Consider the following 12,063-nt stretch of genomic DNA (forward strand, 5'->3'; position numbering starts at 1 on the left):
AATTGTCTTGGACCATCGTATTAATCAAAGTAGCTAAATCTTTATAATATTGCATACAATGTTTTGGGAGGGTTTTGGGTTCTCCTTACTTAACATTGCATGAAAGATTTGTCAGGTTTTTCTGAGAAACATTCTGCCTGTCATTTCTTAACAGCAGCAGAATATTCCATCAAATCTCATTATTGCTTGTTCAGTCATTCCCCAGTTAATAGACATCCCCTCAAATTCCAGTTCTTTGCCATCCAAAAAGAGCCACTATATTTTTGTACATATAGGTCCTTTAATCTTTTCTCTGATCTCTTTAGGATACAGGCCTAATAGTGGTATTGTTGGGTCAAAGAGTATCAGTTTTATAGACACATGATGGAGTTCAAATTGTTTCCAGAATGGTTGGAGCAGTACATAATTTTGCCAACAGTTTATTGATGTCTTTTTTTTTTTTTTAACATCTCTTGTAGTATTTGTCATTTTCCTTTCTGTCATGTTAGCCAATCTGATAGTTGTAAAGTAGTACCTCAGAGTTGTACTGATTTGGATTTCTTTAATTATTGATAATAAATAGCTTTAATTTCTTCTGAAAAATGCCTATTCATATCCTTTGACTTTTCAACATTTAGGCTCTCTCATATAGTGGGGTGATGGGGAAAAACTGTTTTAGATAGGTAGGATTGAAACATATTGTTTTGAGTATTATGTGATAGTCTGTAATTACAACAGTGTGGGAGTACAAACAAATACCCTTAGGAAACTCATCTGAATCTAGGTAAATTCTAAAACCCCTTCTAGATCCATGATCCTGTCTATAACATTCTCCTTGAGATTAAATTAATTCTAACAACTCTTAACTTCAGATGACGTCTTTGGGATTTTATCATTTGGATAGTCATAGTTTATTCTAGTTTATGTCTAGCTGTCTAGTTATCCCAATTAGCAGTCTTATTTTAGGACTTGAATTCTCAGCAGGAGATTGAAGCATTCAGTATAATTGAATCTTGAAAGATTTATTTATGGGCACTGTACTCTTTGGTTTATTCTCAGAAGCAAAAAATAATTTGAATTTATCTCTTAGATGACTTGAATTAGTAACATTTTAATTATAATTAATGCTTTGTACCAGACTATTAAGCATAAAATCAAGCATTAAACCATTCATACATTTCATACATTCTAACAGAAAATTAGAGCATGTTGTGTCCTTCCATTCATATATAGTGTAATACTGAAATATGGATTGAACATGTTAATAGCTGATTAATGTTGGCCTCCCAAAGTCTTTTATTAGTAAAATCCTATCTCATTTTAAGGGGAATTATATTTTTTCCCCTAATAGTATTTTATTGATAGTATTGCATAATTTTACAATGCATAAAATTTTACAATTTTACAAAGATAGTTTTGAACATTCATCTTCACAGAACTTTGTGTTCTAAATTTTTCTCCCTTTCATTCCCCCTCCCCCAAAAAACAAGCAATCTGATAACAGGTTTAAACATGTACAATCCTTCTAAAAGTATTTCAATATTTGTCATGTTATACAACAAAAATCAGAACAAAAGGGGAAAGAAAAAGGTATACCAAAATTGGTGAAAATACCATACTATCATAGTTGATCGTCACATAATCTTGCTATCACTGTTATGTTTTCCTGGTTCTGCTTATTTCACTCAGCCTCAGTTCATGTAAATCTTTACAGGCCTTTCTGAAATCAATCTACTCATCAGATAATGTCTAGAAAAATAATATTCTATTACATTCATATACCATAACTTATTCATTCCTTGGCTGAGGGGCATCTTCGGGACATCCACCAAGTTTCCAGTTCCTTGCCACTGTAAAAAGAGCTGTTACAATCATTTTTGCACATGTGGGTCCTTTTCCCTCTTATGTTCTCTTTCGGATACAGACTCAATAGAAACACTGATGGATCAAAGGGTACACACAATATAGTAATTTGGGCAAAGTTTCAAATTGTTCTCCAGAATAGTTGGGTCATTTCCCACTCTGTGTCCTGCTTTTCGCACATTCCTTCCAACATTCATCATTATCTTTTCCTGTCATTTTAACCAAATGAATGAGATAAGGTAGTACCTCAAGAGTAGTCTTAATTTGCATTTCTCTAATTAATAGTGATTTAAAGCATTTTTTATATAACTAAAATATAATTTCTTTATCTTAAAACTTGTCTGTTCATATCTTTTGACTATTTATCAGTTGGAGAATGACTTGTATTTTTACAAATTTGAATAAATTCTTTATATATTTTAGAAATTGGGTATCAGAAATAATAACTGTAAAAATTAGAAGGGAATTTCTACTTCCCTTCTAATCTTTGGCTGTATTGATTTTGTTTGTGCAACAATTTTAATGCATTTATTTCATAATGTTCTCTAGTTCTTTGGCTATAAATTCCTCCCTTCTCCCCAAATCTGAGAGAGACTGTGACTATCCCTTGTCCTAATTTGCTTATACTAAAAGATTATTTTCTTTAAAATATAAATTAACTTAAACTTTTGTTTTACATTAAAATATTTTAGTGTATTGAAGTAATGGGAGATGGATGCCTTAATAATGAACACTTTGAAGAACTTGGAGGAATACTGAAAGGCAAACTTGAAGAACACTTTAAAAATCAGGAATTAAGACAGGGTAAATTACTTGCTGTTTTTATTTCCTATTTTAATAATTGAGTGCTATAATTCTAGTTTCTAAAATGCATATATTAGCAATGTTTAGCTTCCATTTAAGATTTTATTTGGGTTTATTGTTTTAGTTAAAAGACAAGATGAAGACTATGATGAACAAGTAGAAGAGTCCTTACAAGATGAGGTAACTTATTCTCTTGTTAGACTGTAGATCTTCTATATATATTTTCCCAATTATACATAAGTAATTTTTAACATTTGTCTTTTTAAATTTTGAGTTCAAATTCTCTCTCTCCCTCTTTTCATTCTCCCTGCAATGGTAAGCAATTTGATAGGGATATATGTACATGTGCATTTATTCAAAACATTTCCATGTTTGGTCGGGGGGGGGGGGGGAGAGAACGACCAAAAACTGAGAAAATAAAGTGAAAAATATTATATTTCAATCTGTATTCCATACACTCCATATATTCTTTCTTTGGCATTAGATAGCATTTTTCATTGTGTTGCTGAGAAGTAGCGAAGTCATTCATCAAACTGTATTGCTTTTACTGTGCACCTTGTTTTTCTGATTCTGCTCATTTAATTTAGATCTTTTAGACCAAAAACATAATCCAAATTTAAGTGGTTATTTTAATATAAAACCAAACTATAAAAGCCTCTGGCAAAAACAATGTTTGAATATTTTTATTTATTTATTTATTTTTGCTAAGCCATTTGCATTGAGTAAAGGGGAGAGTGCACTTAATTGGATTTTGTTTTCCAGTTTTTATCTTTAACAGATATGTATTCAATAATTGTATTCCCATTATAAAGAAATGTTTGACTTTTTAGGAGCTTGGTTTGTGATATGGAGGATAATTATCAAAATTTATTGATTTTGCTTTGTCCCACTATACTTTCTATCTTCTTCCCTCACTCTTATGTAAAAAAAATTTATTCCTTTTTTTGATCCACCCTTAAAACTGGCAGATTTGCAAACATGAGTTGTCAAGGTGAGGTACTGTGTTTCTCTTTGGGAAGTTTTGAAGTTAGGACAAATTGGGTTGAACTGATAAATAGGAATGACAAAGTGTATCCTCTGAGATAATTGGATCACATTTAGTTCCTAAAAAAGATTATTATTATCGAGTCCTCAACTTCTTAAACTGTCAGTTGTGACTCTATATGGGATCTCATAATTAAATGTTTCGGGGATGACAATTATGATTTATTATCAGTAAATGTTTGATTTTTATATCCAATTTTTGTATACTTATATATCTGGACTCATATAAAAATTTCTTGGACAAAAGGGAGTCATAAGTGAAAAGCGTCAATTCCCTCCTCCTTTTACAGATGAATTTGAGACCTAGACAGAAAAATGACATATTTACCTGTGATGACATTGCATAATTAGTTTTCTTCTTACCATCTGGCTTATCATTAGAAAAGTTCTTAACAGAAATTAGGTAGAGCATTCAGAGAATATCTTTTTCTTCAGTTAGTAACTACACCATCTTGTCAGTGTACATAAGCCACCTTTTAGATCTACATGATCAAACCAGAATAGAGTTTTTATTTACTTTTAGTGATAAAAATCATAAAACAAATTTACTTGACATAATTATGGAACTGCTTTTTTTTTTTTCTAATCATATGAAATTTAAAATACTGAGTGTGTGTAACTTAAAGATAACTGCTTTCTGAAAGTTTGTTAAAATCTTGTTTGTTCATTTTAGGATGACAGTGATGTTTATATTCTGACTAAAGTGTCAGATATTTTACATTCAATATTTAGTAGCTACAAGGAAAAGATACTGCCATGGTTTGAACAACTGCTTCCACTAATTGTCAATTTAATTGTAAGTATTTTTCTAGGTTAATATTATTATTAATGTATTCAAAGAAATAAGAATTTTAAATAACAGGCTCAACTAAAATCATAAAATGTTGGTAATAGAAAGGAATTTAGAGATCTTCTAGGCCAGCCTTTTTATTTTTCTGATGAGCAAACTGTGAGTTCATAAAAGAAACACCTAAATTACAAATCTTTCCATGCATCTTTTTTATTGTTCCCAGCATATTTTTAGCTCACCAGTAATTTTTTCCTTTTTACCTTGGGTGTTGGTACTTTATAGCCTTCCCTTCTTAATCACATTCAGTGTGGCTTCTTGGCCACAAAAATTGGCATTTCAAAGGCAAATGATTATTTCCCATTTTAATTTAGCTATGCCAGTATAATAATTTTTTCATGCTCCATAAACATTTTCTACTTATTTTCTCAAGTATTTTTGAGAGAAGGCAATTATATGTAGTATTTATTGATGTAATTTTGTCACTAGAAATTGTATAAGTTTGTAATAAGACTTTTGTATAAAGACCTTTATTAAGAAAAGTTTCAATTTTTTTCTTTTCTATTTTGTAGTGTCCTCATAGACCATGGCCAGACAGACAGTGGGGATTGTGCATCTTTGATGATGTCATAGAGCACTGCAGTCCATCTTCTTTTAAATACGCAGAATATTTCCTAAGGCCAATGCTACAGTATGTATGTGACAACAGCCCAGAAGTCAGGCAAGCTGCTGCTTATGGCCTTGGAGTTATGGCACAATTTGGTGGAGAAAATTATCGTCCTTTTTGCACAGGTACTTTCTAGTTTCATAACTTTTTCATTCTGACAGTGATCACTATCATAATGGATAGACTTTATATGTTCCAGATTTTTTTACCATACTACTGCAGTTAGGTATGGCTTTTTTTTTTTTTTTTTTTTTTTAAAGCTGGCTTTCTAGAGAGAGCCTGGAGCCACAGGGAGTACACAGTAGTAGTAGTAGTAGTAGTAGTAGTAGTAACTTTATAAAGCTCATATACTCTTAGTTTGTCACTACTAGCATTAGAAGTAGAAAACTGAATGTTGTGATTTTGAGTTCTCCAATGCTGGAGCTAAAGTATCCCATCCCCATTCTTCTTGACTGTTATCCTGCTTTTTATCATAGTCTTATATATATGTATGTTTGATTACGCATTTATATATGTGGTTGAATGTATACATAGGGTTTCTCCCCCCCCCCCCCAAAAAAAAAAAACTATTAAGATTTAACCAGTTTTTTTATTTTTTTTAATGTTTCTATTTTTTAGAAGCACTTCCATTGCTGGTAAGAGTGATTCAGTCTGCAGATTCTAAAACCAAAGAAAATGTTAACGCAACTGAGAATTGTATCTCTGCAGTAGGGAAAATTATGAAGTTCAAACCTGACTGTGTTAATGTTGAAGAAATCCTACCACACTGGTTATCATGGCTTCCACTTCATGAAGATAAAGAAGAAGCAGTTCACACTTTCAATTATCTATGTGACCTAATTGAAAGGTATGATCAGAATTCACTGTTTCTTAACAAAGAAAAAATATCCCTACTTTTCCTTATTTTGTGTTGGGGGGGAGGTGGGGAATATTTTGAAAAGGATTAACTTGAGTATTTCTATTTGTGTGGTTGAGAATCCTTAAAAAATATAACCTTCCTGGGTTATATTTGTTGTTCATATTAAAAAACCACCTTGTAATTAGATCGTTTTGGCATAAGAAAAATGTATTTTGTCCTGAAATTTGCAAAAAAAACGAAAACAAAAACAAAAAAGGATTATGAAAAGAATCCTTTGCAGTTTCCTTTTTATTTACAAAAGGAGGTGTTGTGTTTTTTTAAATTATTATAGCTTTTTATTTACAAGATATATGCATAGGGAATTTTTCAGCATTGACAATTGCAAACCTTTTGTTCCAATTTCCTCCCCCCTCAAGATGACAGGTTTGACCAATATATGTTAGATATGTTAAAGTATGTGTGTATATATGTCCATACAGTTATTTTGTTGTACCAAAACAATCGGACTTTGAAATAGTGTACAATTAACTTGTAAAAAATTTAAAAGGTTTTGCACAGTTCTCCCTCACTTAAATCCTTACATTTGTTGCATGTCATGGTGTCGTACTTCCTGATGATGTGATTGTCTTTTAAAATGAAAGACAAAATAATAGCCCTCAAACTGCCTTGTATTCATTTGTGTACCTATTAATAACAGCAGCAAAAGTATTATTTACATAAATACTTTAAGGTTTTCAAAGCACTTCTCAAACATCTCATTTGATCATGTCAACAACTTTGGGAAGTAAGTTCTATTACAATCATTTAAAAAATGAAGAAATGGAGGCACAAATTAAGGCAATTCTCATAGTTTGTCACACAGCTAGTATTATTGATCCCCTTTCCCCTCCATCCCAATGTAAGCTCCTTGGGGGACCAGAGACTTTCATTTTTTGTCTTTGTATCCTTGGACTTTGGAGCACAGAGTCTTGTTTAAAATAAATATGTCTTGAATTGTTTGGATTTAAAAAAAGGTTTTGCACAAACAAAACCAATGCAATGAATATTAACTGGAAAACAATTTTTACAGCCAGTGGTTTTGATAAAAGGCTTCGTTTCCTTTTTTTTAATAGTGTTTTTATTCCAAATACATGCAAAGATAATTTTCAACATTCACCTTTGCAAAACCTTGTGTTACAAAATTTTCTCCCTCTCTAGCTTTCCTTCCCCCTCCCCCCCCCAAGACAGCAAGGAGTCTAATATAGGTTAAACTTGTGCACTTTCTCTAAACATATTTCCATATTTGTCATAATCAAATTTATTAAGAATACAGGTCATTCTCCATTTGATAAATGGTCAAAGGATATGAACAGACATTTTTCAGATGGAAAAAATTATAGCTAGTTTTAGTCATAAAAATGCTCTAAGTTACTCTTGATTAGAAAAATGTAAATTAAGACAACTCTGAAGATACCACTTCATACCTATCCATTTGGCTAAGATGATAGGAAGAAATGATAAATATTGGATAAGATTTTGGAAAACTGGAGCACTAATACATTATTGGTGGAATTGTCAACCTTTCTGGGAAGCAAGATGGAAATATGCCTCAAAGGCTCTCAAAATCTGCTTACCCTTTGATTCAGCAATTCACTATTTGGTCTATATGTATCCCAAAGAGATCATAAAAAAGGGGAAAGGATCCACATGTGCAAAAATGTTTGTAGCAGTTTTGTTTTTGTTTTTTTTTTTTATATTGGCAAGGAACTGGAAACTGAGTGGATGCCCATCAATTGGAGAACAGATGAATAAGTTACTGTTTTTGAATGTTATGAAATATTAGTGTTCTATGAGAAATGATAAGCAGGTTGATTTCAGAAAGACTTGAAAAGATTTACATGAACCGAGACTAAGTGAAGAAAGTGGAACCAGGAGAATATTATACACAGAAGCAACGAGATTATGTGATGGTCAACTGTGGTAGATTTCACTCTTCTCAGCTTTGTAGTAGTGATCCAGGACAGTTCCAATAGATTTGGGATGGAAAATGCCAGTCACATCCAAAGAGAGAACTGGAGACTGAATGTGGATCAAAGCACAGTATTTTCACCATTTTTTTGTTTTACTTTTTTTTCTCATTTTTCCCCCTTTTCTGACTTTTTTGCTGCGCAATATAACAAATATGGAAATGTTTAGGATGGTTATACATGTGTAACTTGTATTGCTTTCTGTCTTGGGGAGAGAAGGAAGAACAAAATTTTACAGAAGTGAATGTTGAAAACTCTTTACCCAGTAGTATTTGGAAAAATAAAACACAATTGAGAAAGTCAAAGATATTAAAATATTATTTCGCTGTAGTTGTCAACCTGTAAAAATTTTGATTGTTAGTATAAGAAATAATGATTGGCTAGGCAACACAGCCTAATACAGGGGTTCTTAATCTTTTTTTGTGTCGTGGATCTTTTTGACAATTTGGTGAAGCTTGTAATCCTCTTCAAACAATCATGTTTTAAAATAACTGAAGGAGATTCTAACTTTTCTTTAAAGATTAATAGAAATAAAGATGATCAATGAAATATGAGGCTAACTTGTTCAAGATAATTTACATATACACATATGTGTTGAATTTCAATGTTCAAATCTAAACTAAACATTGTCTCTAAGCTAATATTAGGTTCTATGCATTTTGTGGTCATTATAAGATTGTAGTTGATGCTGTCTTTTTTTTTTTTTTTTTTGGAAGAGTCAGATCCTCTTTGAATTTGTTTTTGCTAATGACACCATCAAACAGGCAATTTTTTTGAAGCCATCTGTTTATCTATAAGTGATACATAAGCCACACTACTACAAGGAAACAAACAGAATATACTAGGAGAGAAAGGGCCATGTTTAATGGAGGTAGTTTATTCAGATTGCTCAATTGGCATTGTATTTAAGTCTTATAATGGAGTATAAAAAGAAAGTTGCCTCTCATGTATTGTTGTGTGGATTGCATCTTTTTTGTTTTATTTACTTTTCTTCAATTACATATTAAAAAATTCCATTTTTGTGGGGATTTTTGAGTTCCAAATTCCCTCCCTCTGTTCCCTTCTCCATCCCCCTTTATTGACCAGGCAAGCAATTTTATATATTATGCATGTACAGTCGTGCAAAACATGTTTTCATATTAGTCATAATATGAAAGAGAAAACACACACCAAAAAAAAGTATGCTCTTATTTAAATTCAGACTCCCATCAGTTCTTTCCTGGAGGCAGATAGTATTTTTCATGTTGAGTCCTCTGGGTTTGTCTTGGATCATTGTATTGCTGAGAATAGCTAAGTCATTGACAAAGTGGATCATCGTACAGTATTACTATTAACTGTGTACAGTGTTTTTCTGGTTCTGGTCATTTCATTTTATCTTAGTTTATGTAAATAACAGGATTTTCTGAGAACATCCAATTTGTCATTTTTTATAGCACAATATTCCATCACAGTCACATACTATATGTAACTTGTTCAGCCATTCCTCAATTGTTGGATATTACCTCAATTTCTAAGTCTTTGCTATCACTAAAAGTTTGCTCTTACTCTTAAAAAGCAACAATGTCTTTTTCAAGAAAGTTTTTTTTTTTTGGATTTTTTTTTTTTCTGAGCAATCCGCATATACTCATTTTGATATTTCTGTAACATTTTCATTGATCTTAGGACAATTGTTTTACATTTTTACTATATATAGATGATATTTTCTGCTCATAAGTATCTGTGATCATGTCTTTTGTTTTCTTTTCATCAGTAATCATCCAATCATTCTTGGTCCGAACAATTCCAATCTGCCCAAAATATTCAGTATAATTGCAGATGGTGAAATTCATGAGGCTATTAAACATGAAGATCCTTGTGCCAAACGTCTGGCTAATGTTGTTCGCCAAGTACAGGTATGTTCAATTCTGTTACTTCAGATTTATAATTTTATGATTTGTTTAGGAATTGCAAAGAAAAAATCAAAACCAGTTCTCAGACTGGCAACACCTTTCATAGAATATATTATTTTTACACATAAGGCAGCAAAATATTATATAATAAGTACCAGATTTTGGGTCTGAAAGACCTGGCTTTGAATACTGACTTTGCTCTTTTATCACTTGCCTTATAATTTTGACATCAGTTTTACTTGGCTATGTATTGAAAAGGATGTAAGATAGTTGACTTCTAAGGTTCTTCTAGATTTTGATGTTATGAGCCTATGAATATCAAAAATAGTTATTAAGCAAATCCTTTCTCAAGATCTACAAAGTCATTAAAGTGAACTTTGCTTTCTAAATCAATATAAATATTAGTTGAAAATCCATGCAACATGGTAAAAAGTTGAGTCTTATTCTACATAAGTTACATAAGTTTCAATTTGGAAAAAAAAATTTCAGATAAACTTGAATATTTGTTGAAATTTGCATATTTATCATTTCTGAGTTTTGATGGAAATATTTTTCTTCCATAGACCTCTGGAGGATTATGGACTGAATGCATATCACAGCTCAATGCTGAGCAGCAGGCGGCTATACAAGAGCTCCTGAATTCTGCTTGAAGGGCCTTAATATCACCTACCAGAAAAACTAACTCCAAATAAACGTTTACCCTTTTGTTTAGGTTTCTTTGTTTTGTTTTTGAGCACAAAAGAACTGTAGTGCGTGTAGGCCATTCTTCTGCAAAGCGGCCAGGAAGAGAAGCGCTGGGTGTCAGAAGGGTGTTTTGACTTGGATGCCCATCATAAGACCGAAGAAGTTCCCTATAAACCTTACTGTAGCACTGAAGAGTATTTTTCTATCGGTATTATGCCACCTGTGGGAAGGTGAAAGGGAAACAATGAATTTTCTCATTAGACATAATGAATTTTAAGGAGAACAGCTTTAAGACCAGTTATTCAACAGTAGATGTGCATTTTAACAGAAAACATTTCTATACATCTAGTGTTAATTGTATTAATTGGAGTGTGAGTCTTTTTGTAGGGTAGAAAGAAGCCTTCTACCCAGCACACCAGTGTAGATCAAAAAGTAAAAAACTGAAGACAAAAACATCAAGCATGAAAATCTCATATTGATGTCACTTTGAGTTCTTTTTTCCTAAAAGACTTGTGTAGTGACTCAATGTGAGAAGCTATTCAGCTTCTAGCCCCTTGAATGTGAAGTGTCTTTGGCATGTCTGACAGAGTCTCTCATTCACTCCTCAATAAACAACATTGAAATACAAAAGAAGCTTGTGTACAATTCAGTGCTGTGTGGCTTTTATTCATTTAATTCTTTTTAAAGATTAAATAACTTGATATTCTTTAAGTCACAGCTTGGCTTGTATGTTTTTCCTCGGAAGCTTTGCCTTGTGCAATTCAAATTTCAAACATTGTGTTTTTGCCTTTTCTCATTGGTTTTAAAATAATTAGCCATTGCTGTGATAATGTTAACTCTCACTATTGATGATCGAATGTTCTTGAGATTTACATATCTCAGCAAATATAATTTGTTTTAATTAGGCTTATCCTCATTAATTGCCTGTTCCAAACTTAAAAGATTTGGTTAATGTTCTGGTTTTAAATTGCAGCTACTAGAATGCCACACAAATTTTGCCGATCTATTGACATTATTATGGGATATTATGACTAAAATATTTAATTTGATAAATTCAGCAAAAAGTTTCATGTGTCAGTTTTTTTTTTCCTTTTATGTATTTATTAACCTCATAGCAGTAAATAGCTTACTGTGTTTCTTTGAATATACAATTTTTCTAAGGGATCTTAATAAGATTTCTGTTGAAAGCTTCAGTGTTAACATTTTATAGTTTGTACTAAACTTAACCGTGATATGAAAATGAACTTTATGCGTAGACCAGAAAATTAACTTTTCAGAATTAAAGATTTTTCATTAAATGATTTGCATCACTTTCTTAAAACGAACTTTAAATGTACTGAAGTGCTTGGTTTTTTTTGTTTTTTTGTTTTTTTTTTAAAGATCTCCCCATTGTTATTTGAAGCATTTGCAGATTTGAGCACAAAAATAAGGTTTTCAGTAGCAACAACCAAACAGGACATCAATCTGCCAATAGCTAATTT

The 12,063-nt window shown here is 31.7% G+C and overlaps 1 protein-coding gene across 7 annotated transcripts in view; it reads left to right on the forward strand.

Annotated features, from left to right (window-relative positions):
• IPO5 (importin 5) overlaps positions 1-11,215 on the forward strand; it is a 115,225-nt gene extending 104,010 nt beyond the window's left edge. For 6 of the 7 annotated variants that reach the window (XM_031958576.1, XM_031958580.1, XM_031958574.1 and 3 more), the window contains 7 exons: positions 2,535-2,646; positions 2,771-2,826; positions 4,364-4,486; positions 5,050-5,269; positions 5,763-5,991; positions 9,760-9,901; positions 10,462-10,548. In XM_031958576.1, coding sequence (XP_031814436.1) covers positions 2,535-2,646; positions 2,771-2,826; positions 4,364-4,486; positions 5,050-5,269; positions 5,763-5,991; positions 9,760-9,901; positions 10,462-10,548 — 969 coding nt within the window. Of the gene's footprint in view, positions 1-2,534; positions 2,647-2,770; positions 2,827-4,363; positions 4,487-5,049; positions 5,270-5,762; positions 5,992-9,759; positions 9,902-10,461 lie in introns of all 7 variants that reach the window. The other variant, XM_031958573.1, reaches the window with a different exon arrangement.
• Positions 11,216-12,063: the final 848 nt, after the last annotated feature.

This window comes from Sarcophilus harrisii, chromosome 3 (genome assembly GCF_902635505.1).
Source record: "Sarcophilus harrisii chromosome 3, mSarHar1.11, whole genome shotgun sequence".
NCBI lineage: Eukaryota > Metazoa > Chordata > Mammalia > Dasyuromorphia > Dasyuridae > Sarcophilus > Sarcophilus harrisii.